The 24305-nt window shown below is 35.6% G+C and overlaps 1 protein-coding gene across 1 annotated transcript in view; it reads right to left on the reverse strand.

The window, feature by feature from the left end:
• Positions 1-24305, reverse strand: part of LOC150107630 (cyclin-L1-like) — a 401380-nt gene that overhangs the window by 21702 nt on the left and 355373 nt on the right. The window contains exons 6-8 of the mRNA XM_090391981.1: positions 12810-12909; positions 12610-12714; positions 6762-6903 (exon numbers count right to left, since the gene is read on the reverse strand). Of these exons, the coding sequence (XP_090248107.1) occupies positions 6762-6903; positions 12610-12714; positions 12810-12909 (347 nt within the window). The remainder of the gene's footprint in view (positions 1-6761; positions 6904-12609; positions 12715-12809; positions 12910-24305) is intronic.

The raw sequence follows: 24305 nt of genomic DNA on the forward strand, positions 1-24305 counted from the left end.
GTTTGCTAGATAACTGGCTAACAGTAGGAGAATACCAAGAATCTACAATGGGTCTTAGTAGCATACCTTGCTTGTGTATTTTTTGGAGCTCACTAAATTCTTGGAACTTGGGTGGAGGCTATGAGATGTTTTTTGGTGTCTTTGGATCAATTAATCAGGTCTTTAATCATACAGTATTTGTTCTGTTAAGACATCCTGTTAAGTTTTGTATAGGCATTTAGTAGAATTTGCATTTTTCTGTTACCTTCATGATAACTGTATTGCCTTTATCTGCTTTCACGACCAACATTTCCATCTTGTCTATTATTATGTAAAGTTAACCATTCCATTTCTGATGTGTTTTTACTTGGAAATTTTAGGTGACGTATGAAAGCCATTATTATGTGAATGAAGTCTGCTATGTTTTTCAGAACTCTTTGGCCTTTCTTGACACTAACTATGATATCCATCCTGGGAATCCTACTTGGTGATAATGCAAAATGAAAACAGTACGATAACCAATTAGAGCAGCCTGGATTTAGCAGAATTCACTGTGATCATTCGTTGGCCATTATGAAAATGGTTCTGATAAATGCTTAAATGCAATGTTAGTTTTCAGCAGCTCATGACACTGTTTGGTGAGAGGGTCTTATCCTGAAACTGAGAAACTTTAACGCAATTGTTTTTGTTGAGGTTAGGATTGTGAATGAGTGCTTCACAGCTTTCTTTAATACAATCTTTCCAGATAAAAAAAAAAAAACTTTTGTGCAGAACTTTAGTATCATCCCACTGAATCCTATGCTATGTAGACAAGGCATAGCTAGCTAAACCAGATTTATTGGACTCTTGAAGTGAAATATATTCTTGATTTTCTTCAAGATGAATTTGAGCAGAATGAACAGTCTGTTCATAATAACACAGGCCATAAGAAGGAGGGATTCTGCAAACTCCAAGATAAGAGAGAGAGAAGATATTTGTCTTTTGGAGAAATAAGTAAGGTATTTAGCTTATGAACTGGGTGGGAAAAGACTTATAGGTCAATCTGATGAAGAAGTCTTGCAATTTTTTCTGATAGTCCTTTAACATATGAAAGAGAAATTCTAGAAACTTCTTCTAGAGGAGGAGGATTCAGATGAAGGCACACAAAGTGCCTTCTGGTGTGAAAATCAATTTTACAGATGGTCAATGGGCCCTGCTGCAGCTGTTTTTCTATAACCCTCATATTACATGACAGAAGAATGCCACATAGAGGACATTACTTACTGTTGGACAAAATTGTTCTGTTATCAAGTTAATTGTGATTGCAAAAAACATGTCAAACCTTGTGGTACTCCCTCCTGCTGGTTATATGGTTGGGATAGTCCAAATCTTCCACGTTCAGAGTGGTTCCCACTCTGAACGTGGAAGATTTGGTTAGATAAGAAGTTTTTGATAAAAAGAGGAAGATTCCCTTGTAAGAACAAACTTATGTGGGCCTTTCAGTATTCCAAATGCAAGCTTGTGCAAAAAACACATCCAGTTTCCAAAGAAAACTGGATTTGTTGTTTTTCTGTTTTACTTTTTTTTTGGCAAGGAACTCAGGGTATAAGAAGAGTGACTGCTTCTATATATGTTCTCTTCAGCATTCCACATGAGCAGCGGAAGAATGGAAGGGGAGCAGATTGTAAGATCGATTGTAGAATATGAGTGGGCAGGCATATGAGAAAAAAGGTATTGAGTCTATTATTCAGAGAGAAAGGTCATTATTGTCAAGGATTCATTCAATGATATGACCTCATCCATTTGTGTTGGCACTACCCCACAGAGTATTGTGACCATTAAAGTTACCCAAACCAAGAATGGGTTCAGAAAGTTGCAAGATAAGGTTATCAAGATCAATTTCATTTAACTCAGCACTCAGTGATAAATAAACTGACCATACTGTAATAAGAAATCCAGCAGATAGGTGAATCACTACTGCTTCCAGAGCAGTATTAAGCTGGACATGATGGAAAGCAGTATGACTGCCCACTAGGCTAGCTACTCCTCCAAGAAAGGTACAGTATTTAGTTTACGCACTGAGTGAGAAAAGACTTGCAGGCCTGTGATGAATCCAATTCTCTCCTTGTGTACAACAATGAAATTCCTTCAGGTAGGGTCTTCATTGGGTTTTAAGTATGTTTCCTGTAGACAGAAACAGAAAGGTTTGTTTTTCTGCAGCATAATCTGGATTTAATCGATATCAAGATTATGGTGAAACCTATGACAATTCCATTGAAAAAATTTTCCTTTTGTTTTAGCTTTAGAGACTTCTCTGGTTTTTTGGGAGGTATAGGGCTTACCTTTGTCAGGTTTATATTTATCAATTGTTTTTGGGAAATATGGACAGCCAGCATCCATCTCTTTCTCTGGTAAAATATTCAATACATCTCATGTGCCAGAGCGAATTGGCTAGTTTAACATACTTTCAGTAGATACTGAAGTATCCATTTTTTCTGTGTGGTTGTCTGGTAGTTTATCCTTAAGTGATATCTTTGCAATAATTTTTTTTGACAAGTGGGTTCTCATAGAATGGAACCATTTTTGGAGTTCTCTCTGTAGGTCATGCGATTGATGTTCTCAACAGAGAAGCACTTGCACTCAAAGTCCAGGTATGGTAAAATTATCAGATGGTGGAATAGACATATGTGTTTGAGATGCTGCTGACATCTTAGCTGCCATCTCAGCATAAGAAGACCTCAAAATATATAGAGGTGGTTAACTTCCTTTTTGCATCCTGATACTATATATTTTGTTATGTTTTAATTTTTTTTTGTATTTCTTTTTCATCTTTCCACTTCTGACATGCATGAGAGTAAGCTGAATGATCTCCTTGAAAGTTGACATATTTAGCTTTGTTTCCAGGGCAGGATTTTGATTTCTCTTTACTACCACATCGAGCATAGGTGGTACAGCCATGACAGGCAGTTTGGGCATGCCCGTATTACTGATATTTAAAGCATCTTAGTGGATTAGGGATGTATGCTCCAATGGGACAGTTGAGATATCCTGTTTTTACAGATTGGAGGCTTAGTTGTATCAAAAGTAAGGATGATTTCCTGGTTGGAACCAGGTGACCATCACTCTGTAATAGGATGTGCTTCACACCTATCACTACCTGATCTTTAAGCTCAGAACACAGCTCCTCATCAAGAATATCCCATTCTGATATCATTCCTCTATAAGAGTTGAGTGTTTTATGAGTTGTTACTGTGATTGGTACTTCACCCACCGATGTTGCTCCCAGTAGTTTCTCTGAATGTTGCTGACATGATGTTTTCACAAGGTTATCACCAGAATGTAATTTCTTAATGGTTTTGGGAGATCTTGCCTTATAAATGCTTTTGAATAAAGGGCAACATTTTCGCTATTGGCTTTTCACCTGTTGCATGGATGATCAAAAACACTGGCACATTTATGCTGGTATCATATATATCTTTTGTTTCTTACTTCTGTTACCAATTGCTAATCTATGGTATCAGTAACTGGTTGGGACGTTGTTAAGGCCCCCCAAAACATTTGAGGATGAAGACTTCATGGTCGAGGGATTTTTGGTTTAGCACCAGAGCTCCCCTCTTACCACAGAGCCACGTGATGCCCACCGACTAGGAAGCAATGACTGTGCTCAGGAGTGGGACACTAGGGCTATCCTGGATACTGTATCAGTACCACAGCAAGCCTTGGATCCTAACACCAGTCCATGGGTTGAGAGATTTACTGCAACACCATTGACCCTTGCAGGCAAGCCCACTAGCTGACTGATCCCAGCCAGGCCACCTAGGACCACCCATCCCTTGTTGAAGCAGAGACCAAAGCAGTGGAAAACTGCCACGACCCCCCCCCCTTCCAGATGTCCACTGCACTGACTGGCAAACATGGCAGCAGGGTGTGGGATCCCAGTGATGGTGGTCTGGAAGAAAGGATAGCACTCAGGAGAAGTAGAGCAAAGAATACGGGAAGAAAAGTAAGGAAAAAGAGAAAGAATGAAAAGGACCAGTATTATCACCAGTATTATCACATTGATTAAAAGTAAGGAGGATGGCAATTGCAATATGATATCATCAATGTCATCCTCAGACATATCTGATGCAGGAGGAAGGTAGATGAAGCATACTGTTATTATATTTTCAACTGAGAGTCAGATAGCAAACACTTCTCCATTGGTGTTAATTTGGATTTGTCCAAAGGGTTGCCCACAAGGATGGCAACTCCTCCATGGGCAGGTCTATTCCCTGTCCTATCCTTATGAATGATAACATTACAGAGAGCTGGATCATCACTTGGCTTCAGGTATGTTTGTTGCAGGCAGAAGCATATTGGTTTATATTTATGCAAGAAAAAACTGATGTTGTCTATATTTTGTTGAAATCTATGTCAATTCCATTGTAGGAATGTTTCCATTAGTCTTTTTTTTTTTTTTTTGAGAATTGTAGTAGGCCAGTATCCATCACTTTTCTTCTTCTGGAAAAATATTCTTCTTTCAGGGATACTGTAGTTGTGCGATGGAGGGATTGACAGAGTGTGTGTCAATGTTTCAACTGACACTTTCTTTATAGTTAGTTGTCTTCCAGCGTAAGAGGGTGTGGCAGATGCTGTTGTGGTATACTGCCTCTTTGTCTCCTGATATGTGATACATTGTTCTGTTTTTAATTTCTGTATCTGCTTTTTGCATTTTCACCTTTGGCATGCTCTGGATAATGCTGGACAGTTACAATATCCTCTTTTGACAGACGTTGGTGGTTTTAATTGTTGAAGGAGAGAATAATGTTTCTGGTGGGAACCAGATGCTCATCCCTATGCATCAGGATTCCTCTTATGGCTGCTAGCCCTTGGTACTAGAGCTTAGAGCATATCTCTTCATCAGGAACATTAAGGAGGTCCCATTCTGATATTATGCCCCTAGAAAAGTTTTGTGTGTGTGTGTGTGTGGGGGGGTAACTGTAATTAGTATTCCCCAGACAGATGCTCATGGAGTAATTTTTCTGATTGTGCTACTGTAGCTACTTCAATAAGGATATCTCCTGATCACAGTTTCTTTACAGAGTTGGAGATTCTGCCAACCCTTCTGGATGAAGAGGGATGACATTTTTCCAATTTGATGTTCACCTGCTGAGTGCAAGATTAAGAACAGTGGTATGTTTGTTGAAGCTTCTGATGTTTCTTACTTTTTTTCTGTTGATGATTCTATGTTTCTGAAAATCTGATTAGGGCTTGTTGAGGGGGTCCCAGATAAGCAAGAAGACAAAAAATTATTCATTCTCAGGAGGAGTTTGATCCACCCATGAAGCCACACATGGATGCCCACTCTCCAGCAAGCAGTGACTGCATCAGGGAGTAGAATGCCAGGCCTACCCCGGATGCTATATAGGCACCACAGCAAGCCTTGGGCCCTGTCCTTGGGGAAGGAGACCCACTGAGACACTCTAGACTCTTGCAGACAAGCCTATTAGTTAATTGATCTTGGCCAGGCCAAAGGAGTACAAGACTACAAGGATGTCCATGGGTTGCAACACAAGGAAAACAGTGGCAACATGTTGGACCCCATTAGTGGTGGTCTGGAAGACATGATAGTAAAAAGAAAAAAAAAAAGACTCAAGAGAAGTAGAGCAAATAATACAAGAAGAAAAGCATAGAAAATGAAAAAGAAAGAACCAGTACCATCACTGGGAGGGGACAAGGATATGTGCCTGATCGCTTTTCAGTCACTACACCAATGGCATCCCTGCCACAACTTAGTGCACCTCCTGTCAAGTTGCAGAGAATACATTGAGGACTTATATCAAACTTGACACACATATTTTAAACAGTGGTGCTTATAACCCCCATATGAATAATACAGGTCACTACTTTCCATTTAAAAAAAGTCAATTAAACTATGCTCCTAAAGTCTACTTTAGAAAGACATGGTCAAATACAGCAAAACCTTTAAGTATCTTGGAGTGACTCTTGACAGATAACTTTGAAGCATTTGAACACACAAATGCCAAAGATTTCTGGTAAATTAAAAACTTTGGCATTTGTGGGTTCAAAGCAGAATAGTGTATATTGGTATGGTTTAACAGCTTTTACACCTCACTGGGTGTTGATGTTCATCTCAATCAAACATCTATCTCTAAAACAAAATAATCAACACAAACTTACTGGTTTCCAGCTCTTAGTAATATTGCTTCTCCTCCTCTTCCTCCTCATGAGGTCTTTGATATCACACTGGTCTGGAAAAGTTACTAGCAGGAACACACCTCTAACTTACAAATCACTATTTGACCTTCCAAGATACTCAGACAATAAATGGAATAAATGATATTCCATTTATTGTCTGAGCTGAACTACCACAATCAAACATATTAGCTGCTCAGCACTTTCTTATCCTGGAACTTATATGGATTACTGCAGATTTATTATCTAACTTTTGAACTATGACATTTTTTTTTTTTTTTTGTAATGGTTTTTCCTTTTTATTCTCTTCTCAATTTCTGTGTGTACATCATTGCAAAATAAATAAATCAATTAAAACTATGAAAACGAGACTGAAATTATAAGTTAATACAGTTATGGCTAAAACAGTCCAGAGTACTACATACCATATTTTCTCTACATGTAAGGAGATGAATATATGAATGTGAGCAACAAAAGTAGCATGAAATGAATGAATGAATTTTTGCCACTTTAAAGGACATCAGCTGAAAATATTTTCAGCTTATAGTCTACAAATATATACATTTTTGTTAGAAAAGAATCAGTGAAAGTATGAAATAATTGCTTACTTGGCCTAGAACCTGGAGAAAAATCTGTATGAATACTGGCTATGGGAGTAGTGTTTCCGGACACTCCTTTGGCTTTCATCTTAGCTTCTTGATGTGCTTTTCTCAATTCTTCTACAACTTTTTCTAGCTTTTCTTGATCTGTCTAAATATAAAGTATTATGAAGTGTGTTAATTTAAATATTAAGTTTTATTAAATAATGGTAATAGCTAAAATGCTGTTATAATAAATTTTAATAAGGCATAACAGACCAAAATGATCAGCTCTGGATGAAACAAATTTGTTTTTTCAATGTGTCGATAAAGTCTGCTCACACAATCATCCAATATCTTGGGTGGATTAAGCAAGGAAGAAAGGGCAAAAGTGGCAGTAGCAATAATAATACTGCATGAACAATATCAATTAAATACAAAAGAATGTAACTACCAATCAGAAATAATAATTTCGGATGCCAATTAAAGATAAAAGGGCATATCATAAATTTCAGTAAGCATTTATAGTCCTGAAGAGGAACAACCAGAAACAGAAATAAATATAGTAAAACCCCGAAGTTACGTGCTAGGTGGGACCAACAAAAAGCGCGTAAGTCGAATTCGCATAACTCAGGGTATAATTTTGCATGTAATTTATATATACAAACATACAATTGGGACCAAAGGTTTACAAAACCACCTATATTTTTTAAGAAATATAATCATAATTGTAATTTTTCATACATAAAAAAAAAAGAAAGTTATTTCGATGTCGATGGTTTCATAAAATCTAATAGATTTGTCTGACGGCATAATGTCTTTTTCTTGTCACACAAAATTTCTTCACAGCAAGCTAATGATTTTTTTATTCCTTGCCTTGTGACTATAATTCGTTCCTCGTTAGAATCTATGTCCTCCAAAATCTGTAAATCTTTCTTTTATGATTGTTCTTACTGTGGATTCCCGTAGATCGAACTTCTTTGCTAGCTCATAAATTTTCATTCCGCCTTCAAAATCCTTAATAATGTTGAGTTTTGTTTCCAAAGTCAATGTTTTTCTTTTCTTGCTAGCTGTAGAAGAATCAGACTTGCTTCCTTTGGATGACATTATTATTTTTTATGTGATAAAATTTTTTATCAAGAACGTAACATTAAACAATCGTAAGGTTTGTAGATTATAAAAACTGTGCATGAATGGAGACCGTGCGAAACACGTCATTGTTCACAGCATGTACGACACTGGCGAATGAAGCTGGCGCCTAAAAGATACGACTAGTGGTGAGGCATGAAGCAGGACAGCAATACGTACATATAAGAAACCGCGTAACTCCGGATTCGTGTAAGTCGGGGTATGACTGTACAGTACAAAGAATTACAAGAAACTCTGGATAAAATAAAGCCAACAGAAAAAGACTATTTTATAGCTGGAGATTTAAATGCACAAATTGGGAACCAAATACCAGGAATATACCAAAGATTCTAATAAACAGCTGCAAAATAAAAATTGCATTAAATTACTGCAGCTCTGTACAGACAATGAATTGAGAATAAATAGCGCATTCTACCAACATAAAGAAAATCATAAAATAACATGGAAAGATTGGGAGTTAGTTCAGAGACCATATTGCATAAATGGCTAAAACAGCTCACAGGATTATCTGGGTACTGAAGAACACCCTGACATGCAAAGATAAGCAGGTTATTATTCCTCTTTATACAAGGCTTCGAAAAGGACTAATCTGGATTACTGTGCACACATCTGGTCAACTGGGTTTCTTGGAGATGTGGACAAGGGAGCAGATTCAGAGGCAAGGAACCAAATACACGTTTAGTAACTGTAGCATTTCCTTTATCTGTGTAGGATCACTATTTTTGGTATTGTTTTTTTTTTTAATTTTATACACACACACATTTTTTTGAGAAAGTGGGAAAAAAAATCCACTATTTATGGTTCATATTCTGCATATTCCATCATTGTATGAAGTAAGTTAGTTACTACTAATCATCTTTTCTTTTTTTAAACATTACTGGTGAAAAAAAAAATTGTTACCATGTCGCCAATTAGCTGGTCTTATTTTGTGCATTTGTTACAGAGCACTTTTTAAGTTTTTTTAAAGTTCCTTTGTATTTTATTCTCTTATTAATTGTATTCCATTATGACAAAATCAGTAATAAATAAATAAATAAATAAATAAGAAAACAGTTGTGTTTGTAGTGACCAGCATGCTACACAGACATATATAATATAAAAATATTTTATTTATGAAATAAAATGTGTACCACAAAATTGACATTATGTAAATAAAACTGATAATTAAAATTATCTATTTATTATTTTATTTTACTTGTCGACTAAAAACTCTCACTTGCCATGACCAGATGAGCACATTTTTCAAGTATATACTGCTTTGTAAAGTACCACATTTACACCAATCAATCAAAGCCTTTAAAATAAATTTTCTCTTTCAATTTATTATGTAATTTGTCCAGATTGAAAAAAACTAAAAAACCTTGATACATTCTGATGATTTTTTGGCTTCTGTTTTAAAGCAAAAACTCAGTCTTGCCATCTACTAAAAAGACCTTAACTCAACTTGTTCTTCCCCAAGTTTCACTTTCATAATTTTTTTTAGCTTTTCTCAAGTATGCTTGAATAAATTTTACCTGCTACAAAAGTAACCCCACACTCAGTTTTATATTCCGATACATACACAAGAAGGCTGGCTGTTCAATTTTTTCTTGTCCAGTGAGAGAAAAAAGCTTCTTTGTCACAGATTTTGTTTTTGTGCCATTTTATACTATAAATACTAAATAGAGAAATGAAATAATGCACATTTTCTTACTTCATTTCCTCTCCTTGCAGTATCACAGCAGCGCCATTCAATGTTCTCCTAGTATAGAGATTTGGAAGAATCATACAAGTAACCTTCAAATATTTCAAATGCATAAGAAAAGTAAAAAAATTCCAATAAATAGAGGAATGAGACACTGAGATGCAATATCCCAAACATTTTACAGCTACCTTAGAGGATGCTGCGATGAATTTAGTTTTAGGACGACGTAACACAATAATCTCAAATATCCTGATGTTTATACAGCCTCTGTCCAAAAGAAACTGAACTTTTCGAAAATAGAAGAAACTAGTGGCCCCACCTGTTGTATTTTTTTGTTGTCGAAAGCGGCAACCTTCATTAGTGTTGTGTGAACTGTTTATGACATTTGTTTCATTAGAAGCTGAGTTATAATGCCAAGGGTGAGTGTGTTTTGATGAACGGTCGGAAAATGAGTTTCAAACAGACAGCTGTGATTGACTTTTGAATTAAACTTGGTAAAACTTTTACCAAAACGCATCAAATACTTCAAAAAGCATACAGTAATGAATGCTTATCCCGTACTCAAGTTTACAAGTGGTTCAGGCGATTTCAAAGTAGTCGTGAGACGTTTGAGGACGACGAAAAGCCAGGCCATCAAAAAGCTGGACTGAGCAAAGTTAACATCCAAAAAGTACATGATTTCATCAAAGAAAACCTGAAATCATCTGCGAGATTGATTGAAGATGAATTAGGATTCCAAAATCAACTGTGCACAACATTTTGACAGAGATTTTGGGCCTTTGTAAATTGAATTAGCGATTTGTTCCCCACAAGTTGACCAACGACCAAAAAATGTATCGAATTGAACACTGCAAGGACCTCATTAAAACTGCTCATAAGGACTCAAACTTCCTTGAAACAATCGTTACTGGTGACGAAACGTGGTGCTTTGAGTATGAGTCCGAAACAAAGCGCCAGAGTGCCGAGTGGAGACCACAGAAGAGGGGTATCCAAAAAAAAGTCGCTTGGAGAAGTCAAAAGTAAAGACAATGCTGATTTATTTCTATGATTCCAAGAGCATTATCCACAAAGAATTCGTTCTGCCTGGCCAAACGGTCAATGGTGAGTTTTATCTCAAAGTTTTGAAGCAATTGATAGCGAGAATTTGTCGCGTACGGCATGAATATCATGATGCAGGCAGCTGGTCACTTTGCACAATAATGCACCATCTCATCATTCGAACATTGTGAGACAGTTCTTGAGCAAAAACCAAGTTTGTGTGTTGGACCACTCGCCATATTCACCTGATTTAGCACCTGTGACTTCTTTCTCTTCCCCCAACTTCATTTGCCGATGAAAGGAAAGCTATACGACACCATTGAAAACGTTCAAGCGGCAGTAACCATGACCCTCAACAGTATCCCAAAAACTGATATAAAAAACTCATTTAATGAATTAGACTGTGCCAAACAATGTATTGAAGCTGAGGGAGAGCATATTGATTGAAATAAATGATTTGAGTAATTATAATTGGCCTATGTTTTATTTTCTATCAAAAGTTCAGTTTCTTTTTTGGACAGAGGGTGTAAGATTCTTTGCGACTGTGGTAAACCGTACTTCGGACAGACAGAGAAATCAGTTGAACTACGTTTAGAAGAACATCAACGAGACATCAACTACAACAGAATTTGTGCCAGTGCCTTGTCTAGTCATGTTTTATTTTCAGCTAATTCGAATGAAGAAAACCTTCAACATCAGGTACTCTGGGATAGAACTGACAATATTCACCATTGCTGTGACAAGGTAGAGAGAAAAATTATAGAATCTAAAGAAATAATACTCAACCCCCATCCATATTAACAACAATCTAAGCTACAGCCTACCGGACTCTCACAGCTCTACTATTCAATATTGGCATGCTTGAGATCTCATATGCAAAATAATACAACCAGAGTTTGTTCTTCTTTTTGAAACTCTAAGCTGAAATCTCTACAGTTTGTTTGATATGTCTCTTAGTTTTGTTTTTTTAAATACCAGTTCCTTTCCAGTTATGATGGTATTTATTTGGTGTGCACCTGAAGAAGTTTAGTTTTAGATGAAACTAGTCATGCAAATAAAGTTTTTTATTTTAACCTCGGTTCAAGTCATTCAATATTATAGAATATGTGGTTTTGTGTATATATATATATATATATATATGTGTGTGTGTGTGTGTGTGTGTGTGTGTGTGTGTGTGTGTGTGTGTTGTTAAAGTTTGTGATTAATAAAGTTCCTAAAAGGAATTTAAATTTTGTCACAATTTAACAAGTAGGAACCTTTAATAAAAAAGAAAAATATACTTGCATCTAAGTGTGAAATATAACTGAGAGTATTTGTTAACTCACATAAAAAAATTTGTTGTAATATGATGAAAATAAGATAATTCAATTATAGAATATTGGTCATAAGAATTTTGCACGTAAAGGCTCGCTGTTAAACAATTCAAACAAGGGATTATAAGTTTATGTCAATTCTTAGAAAAGTTTGGTAAGCTGATAAAATTTAATACATGTGACTGTGACTCATAGGGTTAGCAAGAAACAAGGTAAGGCCAAGGTCAAAGTTACCAATTTTGGACATCGGCATGAGTCAGTCGCATGCACACAGCCCGTCGGAATTTTTCGGCAGAAAAACGCCAAAACGTATCCAGACATTGGGGGGGGGGGATTAATTGCAGAAGGTGCCGGTAGGGTCATATAAAAAGGTTAGGAACCTCCCTCCCTCTAGTGAAGGACTGATATTCTGTTTGTGCCTTCATGGTGAATTGATCTTCACTGCATATGCACCACTTGGGCAGAAGAGACCGTGAATTCATTTTTTAATTCATGTTATTCAGGCACAGAACAAAGAATTTCTCCTTCAACCAAATTTTCTCATATCCAAAACAGACAAAGCCAGACCCTCCAGCAGAAATGCACACCACTTTATCCTACCATAATGAAAGTTAAGAAATAAGCTGTTAAAAAAAAAAAAAAAAAAAAAAAAAAATCAGGAAAGGAAGATTATTCAAAACTCTCAAAAGCTTACCTTTTTTCTTACATATAACTGAAGAATTGTTTGACAAACATCCTTCATATCACTTTCTGACACCCCAAATATATAATACCAGCGGGGTTTACTAGGTAAAGGAATCTATGGGGAAAAAAAAAAAAAATTTATTAAAAATAAAAGATTAATTAAACAATCGAGACAAAATGCATAAATATTAAATATCAATACTTATTTACCTTTAGCAACCTGGCACTCATATAAATACATCCACATGCTATTGTTTCTGGATGATATCGCACAAATACATCAGATCGAAGGCTATCATTCATATAATTCCTGAAAAAAATAAAATAAAATAAAGAAAGAAAAAAAAATTCAGAAATTCAATATTGAGACAAATATTTTAAATTTACTAGTGAGAAGTCAGCCACTGATGCTGCAATCAGTTAAATAGTAAAAGATTATACACAAATAAGAGGAAAACCCTACATGAACGCAAGATTGATAATTTAAGAATTAGTGTTTCATGAAGCACCACAGATAATAATAGAAAACAGATTAAGCGAGAGAAATAAAATACGTTAATTGAATTATGCTAGTCTAAACAGGAACAACACTGTAATTCTATGACAGGTTGTCTTTGTTGTCTCATATTAGCTGATTTACTAACTTTCCGGGGGAAGGGGCAGGAGTTTAGTGCTAGTTCACTGTTCACCCAGAAGGGAATGTCAGTTGGATCTCAAGAAGATGTAAGAAACTAAATATAACTTTGAGTGGTTCTCATTTCCTATGTCTACAGTTCTTTCCCACTTCCTTCTCAAAAATAAAAATGTGCAATATGGATAATCTTTATACAAAAACAGAATTCTATTCTGAATGAATGGATTAAATCTATTTGAGATCCTTACCAAAATTTGTAGCCATCACAATTTCATTTAAAGTAAATCACTCTTTTAGTACCAAATTTATGCAAAATGATTTCAAGAAGTATGCTACATTACAAAGGTCATGCCAAAATTTCAAAATGTATGAGTTTATCAGGTACTAGAGAACTTCTGCATAAAGACACTTGCATCTCTCCAGCCATCACTTTATATATCATTCTCATACACAAGAGACAAAATAACCTATAACACATCAGTGTTGTGTATGCAAGAGAGGATTAAGAAAGAAGAAACCTACCAACATTTTTCTTGAAAGGCTGAAGGTAGTTGGAAAACATTTCATGAGAAAGGATGTTCTGGACAGTGGTAAGTATAATAAAAGAGGAAAAGGAATGTTGGGCAGCTACTTGGGCAGATGCTTTAACAAGTCCAATGGAAAGTGGTGGAATGATCGATGCCAGTTCAGTGAAGCAGTATCCATGGAAATACCTGCAGAAAAGATAGAGAGCTGGATCAATGTGAGATGATAGTTGAAGCGAGTCTATGAGGAAGGAATCATCTATATGCTGAACTGCATCAATAATTTTTAGGGTTTTTGATGCATCACTCAAAACATGAACAAACTGTAAACAATTTGTGAACAATACTAAAGATGAACAGATCGGGGATTCACAGAATTAGTAGCTAGATGGGTAAAAAGTAGATTCATGAGTGGAAAAGAATGCCTAGTTTTTTTAGAGGCTGAGAAAGCTACTGATGTGTTTAAGCTGGGAGAGGTTGATGGTTGAGGTTAAATCTTAGTCCAAAAAAGAGATATGATCATGCCTGGTGATTCAGTGGGTTACTGATCAGGACAAGGGTAGGTGAGATTAGATACCCTTTTGCAAGAAAAAATGCAAGACTCCATTTTGGTAGCAATGGAGGTGACCAAGTAATATAACCTTAACCCACTGAAGGACAATATGGAGATCAGTTTTTAAAGCACTGGTTGCAGATGATCATGCATGGGATGTTAGTTTGCTGCATGGTCGGTTAAATGGAGTTTGATCATCAGCAAAGCCATGGATAAGATGAAGAGTGGGTCATTTATGTATAGGAGAAAGAGGGTGATAGGAAACTTGGCTCTCAATTTCTTTGAGAGCCTGAGGGTTCTTTGCTATCAACTAACCTTCCATAAATGTCTAATCAAGTATAAACATTTCACAATGACTCTTTATTCTGTAAAGAAGGAGTTTCTTCATATCACTGAGGTAACAGCAGCAACTGCCACTGCAGTATTTGCATAAAGTAGATAGTTGGCCTATTCTCCAAATACACTAGGCTGAAATTCATTTCCTTCTAAACACTTTTAGAAAAAAATGAAGTGATAAATATATTATTTTCATCACACATGGCCTATATATTTGATATTCCCACCACACTCACACATCACTAGTTAACTGTACATCTGTATGTCAATGGTGCATAGAGAAGAACTTGCAGACTCCTAAAAAGATACCATTATAAAAAAATAATCAAACTGCCATACCCCGAATCATCTGTAAACAACAGAATCAGCTAATTAAAATGCGAGCTGCTACATCATCTGCCCATACATACACAGGAAGGCCCAGAAATGTGATGGTATTATGGAAATCTCAGTAGTCTAAGTGACAACAATCAGAAGTTCAAAGCATTTACATAATATTATTGTAAGAGCTGCACGTCTTAGTTTCTAGAAAAGGGCAGTTGCATATAATCAAGACATAATCAATATTCCTCTGCAAGTGTTTTTGGACATGCAGAGGAACAAAGATGCTGGAATAGAGTTTGAGGAAAATAATGTGGAAAAACTTGACTAGCCTGCACTACAGTCCTAATTTCAACCAAAAAGAACACCTTTGGGATGAACTAGAACTTCTAATCTCAGTACATAAATTGGAGTTGGATGTTCTAGTTTACACCTCAAAAGGTGATGCATAAAGAAGAAAGGTCTAAAATACTACTCCATATAAATTAGATCTTGAGAGCAAACTCAAAAATGGAAGAATATGTTTATAATAGCAGAATGTATGATCAGTCAAAAGAATAACCATATGCTATTGAGCTTCTTCAAAATACAGTTCTGCCCAATACTTATTTTTCAATATAATGAATATAATCTGACAATGTCCACATGACACATGTTGATGTGAGCCATGGTTTTTAAATTATATTACTGATATCACAAATGACTATTTACTAATTGTTATTCAAAAATCACATAACCACGTCACACACTTTCTGCATTTTTATTTTTTATTTTTTTAAGCACTGTACATTACAATCTAATTCAATATGTTGTCTTAAATTATGACCTTTAAAAGCATATAAAATACAAGCTTTACTGCAGGTTGGTTAAATGGAGTTTGATCATCAGCAAAGTCATGGATAAGATTCCTATTGATGAAGAATGGTTCATTTAAGTAAAGGAGAAAGAAGGTGATAGGCGACTTGGCTCTCAATTTCTTTGAGAGCCTGAGGGTCCTTTGCTATATAAACTATTTCTGGGTATCCAACATCCAACATCAGATTTTAAACTCAAGTTAACTGAAAGTTTCTAATTATTACAATGTAATAATTAAAAATAATTGCCATGTTGATGTTTATAGTTATTCTTGAAAAAATTTTCAACATAGAATATTATTCTAAATTTAAAAATGGCAAGAAATTATATTCTTGTTTAATCCTTATAAATACTATTCTTCCTAAAATTAAATAAAATGAAATTAAAAAAAAAATGAAAGAATCCTTGGCCACATTTTCAACTCACTTGCATAACTGCTTTTTAGACTATATGGTGATTTTTTTATACACATGCATTTGTTTTTAGCAGGAGGATATCACTTGTTAACAACTTGAAAGGGTAAAGCTTGGACATATTACAGTTTGTGGTTCTGTATTATCTCTATAGATCACAATATGTTGTCTTCATTTGCAGTAGTTCTTGAAGTTAATAATGTCTAGTTATTGAAAGCTTTTCCACTTAGTTATACTATATATTAAAGATACCAAGAAATTATATACTTGGTTTAATCCTTTATCCAAGTGTAAGCAAACAAAATTTATGCCTGAAGTATTTTCAGGACTGGGGCAACTCGTGGTAAAGGTGGTATATGACTTCACATCACTTGCCTTAGTATCCCATAATGCAAAGCACATCTCCTTGTATATGTATAATGCTATGCATTATGGGATGGGTCACTACCTAAACCAGTTTCGACCTTTATTGAGGTCTCATCAGTGGGAGCCAGACCAAGGTGATATCAAGGTTGAAGTAATGCAGAAGTCACTTCGGTGCAAACTCTGCTTACACTTGGATAAAGGATTAAATCAAGTATATAATTTCTTGGAATCTTTAATTTTTAGTAATGTCTCAAGAAGTCATATTGTAACATTTATTCTTTTGTAATAGATGTCTATCATATTACTGAGCCTCCACAGATCACTCAATATAGACAAAGCCCTTTGGTTGGAAAGACCTGGGTTCGATTCCTGTCCATGACATGAGGAACCTTTATCCGTTCTCTTTCGACTAAAGGCAAGTTAGCCAGTCTCATATGAAGGTAAAAAGATTTTTTTCGACCGGTAAATGGGATTTTTCATCCCTCAGAACAGGCAAACTGGCTCCATGAACACACGCAGATTTACAATAAAAAAATATATATACCTAATCCCCCATTAGGTGGGCTCAACCTGCCCCCTCCCAAAGGGATGGGGGGAAGGGAGTGAAACCCCCATACGAATAAATAAATAAATCATACTACTCCACCACTCATCATTCAAATAGTTCATTCTGTCTTATACTTGCACTTAATGCATATAAACAGCTGAATACTTGAGGGTGCAGTCTGTAGATATGCTTTAATTTTTCTTTCTTTAAACTTATCTATCCTGCTGGATAGTGAAGAAGTCACTGTTTTGAAAAGCCTGTGACAATTTCTTACTCTAGCTCTGAGCATTCTAATATTCTCACTTTTTGTGGTCTGTATGATGCAACTTCCCAATCATATCTACATATGATGTCTTTGTCCATATGTAGGAGAATGAGATGGTAGCCTGTAGGTTACCATCTTATTCTCCTTCATAGGTAAACTAGTTCTGGGTGTGTTGACTTCTCATAAAGTTTAAGAGGATTTCTGATCTGCCCAAATTAAGAAAATATTGGAGTAGCTTAGCCAATATTAAGTTTGTATATCTGTTCCTATTTTGGGCTGAAATGTCTCCAGAAAACAGAACAGTCGATCAGGAAGCCTGCTACATCTAAAATAATTTTTATATGTATTTTGAGCATAATGGTTCCTATTATATACATATGGATGGGAAGAACATTCACATGAAATTTTCGGAAATTTATATTAAAAAAAAAAAACTGAACTGCAAGTCAGATTTTTAGGATTCCTGCCTGTGAAGGGTATAAAAATCTGACTTGCAGTTCAGTTTTAATAAATCTCTAAAAATTTCCTTTTAAACACACACACGTCTCAGTCTTTATTAGTCAAAGCCACTGTTAACATTTACAATACTAGCAGAAACATCACTGACCTCCACATTACATTCCACTGATAAAACAATGGAGTGTACTGTTATAAATCCTCTGATCTTACCTTGTTGCATCTATATCTGTTACAGAAGTTAAATTTTGTGAAACTATGGCACATTATACACTCATGAACCCATCCATTTTTTGCATAACCAGACTGCATGGTTCGCTGGAAACAGACAGTGGCGGTAGTATAGTATCCTGGTAGAGCGGATTGTTCTCATGGACATTGCTGGATCCTCTCATCTCCACTGAACAAACTCTGACTGCTAATTCTTACCTGGAAATTGTTTTGGACCAGGTATTGCTTATATGGTGCATCCTATCCAAGCAATCTATATGTCCACATGGCTAATTCATTTTTCTGATCTGAACCCCATTGAACGTTTGTGGGATCATGTGAAATGCAGCATCAGTCAGAGCCTTGCTTGGCCACTGACTAGACATTATTCTATCTAGTTGGTCCAGAATATCTCAGGACACCTTCTGTGGTCTAGTGGAGTCAATGCCAAAACAGGTGCAAGCAGTTATCTTAGCCAAAGAAAGCCTAACACATTACAACACAGGTGGTCATAATGTTTTGCCTCATGAATGTATACAAAATGCCTAACAGTGTTCATCATTAGCTGTCCACTGCTGGAAAAATCTTAAAGCTTGAATCATTTGAGAACTACAAGATTCTTGAAGAAGAATGGAGAGTACTGTTATCAGCAAAACTACAAAGAGGTTTAAGTCAAAGAGAAGGATGTAAAGGAGAAAGAGTGTGTGGGTGAGAGTGCCTTGGGTACTTCAGCACTGATAAAGAAATCTGATGAGAGGAAGCAATCCACCCGGACATGCACCTAAAGGAGAAGGCAATCTATTCCCAAAGGGAAGGAAAGAAACAATAAGATGATGGCTTATTGAGAAGGTCTCAATGGCACATGATCAAAGGCATTTGAGACATCAAGAGGGACCAGGTCTGTAAAATGAGAATTGTAGAATCCATATCGGTGATCACTAATCAACTAATGGGTTGCTGGTTAGTAAAGAAGTTGGTTCAGTTGATAATCTTCTCCATCGTTTTTGAGAGGACTGAGGTGAGAGCAATGGGATGAAAGTCTGATGGCTGACTTTTATTTCCCCTGTGAGGTACAGGCTAGATAAAGGCTTGCTTCCATGCTGATGGGTAGATTCCAGATCAACATGAGGTTATATATATGGTAATAGAATAGGTGTTAATTCTGGGCACAAGTTTTCAGCAGAACTGGGTCTGGACCAGACGATTTATTAGTATAAAGACTAATGAGAATTTTTCTGATGAATTTCTGTCAAAAGATCAGAGGCATGCAGTGAGCAGTTTCTGGTATTGCAGTGATTTGCCATGGTCATCCAAACAAGATTTCAAAGAAAAGACTGATGCTAAGAGGTCTGCCTTATCTTTGGGTGATATGTTACCAAAGTAGTAAGATGTGTGTGTGAGAGAGAGATGGAAAGGAGCAGAAGACTCAACTACCAGATGAGCAGAGCAAGCTTACTGCATTCATCCCATATACATTCAAGGACCACTTTCCTTTTATTCATATTGCTTGAAATTTTTAGTGTTTACTTATTTAAAATAATGTAAAATCATTAAATCCATATATTCATTAATAACGCTTCAAATGCCATCTCTTAACAAGTGCTGACTGATGTTTTTTTTTTTAATTCTAGCATCTGAATATTCTCATCTACAATCTCCTAGCTCTACACTGAGAGTTCTGAATTTGAACTGGTTGGAATTTTTTTTTAATCAACAAACAAAGGCCACAAGAATATTAGAGGTTATATAACCTTTTCCTACACTAAATATCATGAGGAGGAGTTTAAAATTAGTGACAAGTTTAGATTTGCTAACTGATTGATCAGATTAAACTAAAGTAATGAGCTATAAAGTAAGGGGTATTATTATTATTCTTATGTGACACCTCCAAGGAGTCCAAAGATTCATCGATGGGGAGGGCACCTATTCTACAACTCTCTGTCTCCACCACTCAATCCACCAACTACAGTGAACCACATCATATACACCAACGCCATCTACTGCCGACTACTACCATCACTAGTATTTTCACAAACAATCACAAAATTCATGCTCATGGCAGGATTCAAACCAGCAGCCTTTTGGCTGGAGAGTGGATACATTAACCACTCGGTCACCCACCCTTTTTGCCAAAAATAAATTCATGCCAGCAGCACCCAGGGTTCCCAGATGGTCACCCTCCCAAGTACTAACTGGGCTCAGGTTTGCTTCTTGTGATAAGACGAGACCTGGTGCTTTCAAATCGATGCTGCAAGAGTAATAATAATAATAATAATAAAAATCAGTAATCTCAATGAGTTTGTGTAACTTATCCTCCTTATCCTCATATAAAGACTCTTAAGAAATGCTCTGCTGACACTCTGATAGGAATGAAGCTCGTGTCTTTCTAATCAAAAGACATTATCATTATCGACTGCATTATAGAGACATGCAAGTTTGGAACAATGACCTTTGCTATTCAGGTCAAAAGAAAAAATAAAGCAAATGGCTTCATAAGTCCAAAACAGGAGTCATGAAGGATGAATTTTAGATCCAAACATAGCTTGTGATATTCTCTTCTTTTCATGCAGAATTTTGTGCACCAGCTCCTGAAAAAAAAAAAAATCAAAGAAAAAGTAGATCACTGACTCCAGGGGACATTTCATTTTAAATTGTATACTGAGCTTGGTATGTATAATAAAATACAAGATGTTAAAAGTATACAAATAATAATTTACCCACTGAGATTATAAATGAAGCACTGAGAATTATACAGCATTATTACATCTTACTGCACATAAAATACATTTGAGAGAAAAAAAATGTCTGAAGTAACAAAGAACTTCCATTTTTTATGGTTATCATCATACCTCCAAAGAGATGCCAGACATTTCATTACCTAATCAATGAAATTAACCATACTGTAGTGTAAATAAACCTCATTACTTAGTGTAAACTCTCTATATATCAGGAGTGTATATTCAGGGTGTGCCAGTGATTTAAACCAACTAGAAGGCAAGACAAGACAAGGTGTGCACTGAGGCAATAGCACCCAGAAATCTGTGATTGTGGCTGTGATTGGTTACTGTGTCAACCAATCCAATTGAACATTTTCATTTCTCATGAGTTGCTGATTTTTGTTTTCTGAGTTTCATCTGTTTTCTGTGCATGATGAAGTGTGTGAACTGATGTATTTAGGACACCGATATAGATAAGTTTTTAATATATAATTTTCTATAAATAATTTATAATTTTTTTACCCATATTTACAATGGGAAACAGTGTTGAAGATCTACTGAATAACCCATTTTCTGCCAGAGAGCTTTTACAGATTGTATGATTGTAGTCCAAGGAGGTAAGCCTCATCCTTCTCTTCCAAATTTACTATTATATTACATCTTTGAGTAATTCAAATATACCAACCAAATATAGCACATCCTTCTCCATTATTTTTTTTTAATATATCTTAAAACAAACACATTGCCCTCCCCCACTCTACACATATTTGGTTATAATTAATTGATAAATTAAAGTATTCAGTTATCGTACAATTAATTGAAATGGACCAATTAAGATGAGCACTATGCATTCTTAAAACTTTCATATATCAATAAAAATGCAATCATATGGTCAAATTAACATGAAGTTTGTAGAGCAGGCTGCATAAGCCACATGACACTGCACCCAACTGAAATGGGCAAGCGACACCATCGATACATACACACAGCTAATTCTCTTTTTACACTGTTTTTTTTTTTTTTTTTTACATAATTCTGAATAACATGGTTTAAAAAACAAAAGCAGTTCTATTTTTACATGGTATATTTTGATTTAACATGGTTCAAAGTGCTTATTTTTAAAATTTCTGTTTGAATACAGTTCTGTTAAAAAGAGTATTTCCAATATAATTATCCAGTATAATTATCATTCTAGAACGGTATATATGCATTTAAACTTGAATTTTTGGGGAACCCCCTTGATGTTTTAAATATCAGGGATTACTCTACACTACAGAATGTAGACAATTGTGGTGACAACAAAAAAAATTTTTTTTTCAATTCAATATCCTTAAAGAAATATTTCAGATTGAACGAAGTTACTGTTCAGATTAGAGATCGATTAAGAAACATGAAGAGGCCATTAAAAAATCTGTTCTTTATGGAACAAAATTAGGTGCCAAGTCATCTTCGTATACGAGAGACATTATAAAAGCAAAGATGGAAAAGGTCCTAGTGATGTGGATAGAAGAATGCTCACAAAAAGGAATACATTTAGATGGAAATGTCATCAACCAGAAAGCATTACGGTTGTACAAACAGATTCAGGAAAAGGAGCCAATATCAAACAACAATTGTGATTTTTCTGCAAAGCACAGGTTGGCTTACAAAATTTCTCAAAAGATGCATGCATCATAATGTAAAAATAAAAGGAGAAGCCACATTTGCAGATGAGCTGGCAGTTAGAGAATTTCTTTCAAAAACTGTCCACGGTGGCTACACTCCTGATCAAGTTTGGAATGCAGATGAGACAGCCCTTTTTTGGAAAAAAAATGCCAAGTAGAACTTATATAGTAAAATCATTTGGCTTTAAAGCAGCTAAGGATCATGTGACTATTATTTTGCAGCAATATGCTTCAGGATATTGTATGTTAAAACCATTACTCATTAATCGATCCCTAAGACCGCAGGCAATGAAAGGTGTGGATTTTAACTCTTTACTGGTGCCTGGGAAAGCAAAAAAAAAAGGTTGGGTTACAAAAGAAATTTTTAATGAATGTTCCATCAATGTTTTGTTGCAGAAGTTAAATGCCATTTGATGGGAAAAAACTAAACTTTTAAAGTTTTATTGATGTGGTAGTGACAGTGCACCTGACCATCCTGTTTTCAAACATCCAAATGTGGAATTTTGTTTTCTTCCACCTAATACAACATCCTTAATACAACCAAAGTGAAGCACTGTGTAAAACTAGCTAAACAGAAGTAGTCATGGGAAGACTTTGATAAGAGCATAGAAAACAAATATCAGGAAGGTCGCAAAATATTCGGGAGGCTATTGTAAAAGCTTAGAAATGGAGGAAAAAGTACTATGAAAGGAATCAGAGATGATAAAGGTGATATGAAAACTGAAGATAACAATATTCTAGATGTCTGGAGTAATTACTTTGAAAGAATGCTAAATGAAACAAGCAGTATCAGCATGATGGTAGAAAACTCCCAACAGGAATGCAGTCAGGAATACATACGCATATTTGAAGTATACTGATCAAAACAATCAGAAAATATTTTGGTTTTCTTGTAAATTAGTTATAAAAATAATTTACAAATGTAACAGATTTTAAAATATTCTTAACCCAGAATTAGTAAGGTGGGGTGTCACAGACCCCAAAGGTTTTAAATTAACTAACTTTTTAACAACGCAAGGCAGTGAGTCATGCTTCAGTATAGCTTCCCCCTCCCATAACCTGCTACTCGACACCATAGATGACAGGCTGTTGCACGCAAGCAAGTTTAGTGTTCAGAGGTGTAAAGTGTGCTGGGGTCCACCAGACCCCCCACCTTACCAAAAGTGTGACTATATTTACTTCCGAAATGCAAGTTGTTTTCATGTATATTCTACTAAAATATTATCGTTACTGCTGTGTCTTCTATATTTTTACATATCAACTATAAGCAAATACGTTTTCGTAAGTATTTAGAGGGTATTTTGAGAATAATATCTTTTTTTTTTTTTTTTTTTACCAGATGAGTTACGAGCAGGAAGAACAAAGGTTATGTCAACTTATAGATGATGCTTTGACAGACAAGGAGCCATTTAGTGAGATGATGATAGTGAAATTGATTTAGAATTAGTCAGTAACCATAAGTCTGACAGAACAAGACTGAGAGGAAGAATCCACTAATATTGATTAAAAAGATATAGATTTCTATAATACACTACATTATTTGGGTGGGTCTGTGGGACCCCACCTTACCACTTTTGTTACATTTTCACACCTCACCAGTGCCGGGTTAATATACAACAGTGTAGAACACGCAACTGCATATACAAAATCATGTTAAGACTTGTCTTAGCTGTATCTGAAATGTGTCTTAGCCGTATTAGAATGTGAAGGGTATAAAAGCGTGGCTTGTTGCACTCACTTCCAGAGTGCATAATTATTACTTAAATTGTAAACTTGGGTCATCTACCACCCATTATTTTGTTAAAAATGGCATGTATCTCAAAGAGTAATTTCGCAACTTTGGAA

Source organism: Typopeltis vanoorti, chromosome 4, assembly GCF_054136105.1.
Source record: "Typopeltis vanoorti isolate ZY-2024b chromosome 4, IOZ_Tvanoo_1.0, whole genome shotgun sequence".
In the NCBI taxonomy this organism is placed as follows: Eukaryota; Metazoa; Arthropoda; class Arachnida; order Uropygi; family Thelyphonidae; genus Typopeltis; species Typopeltis vanoorti.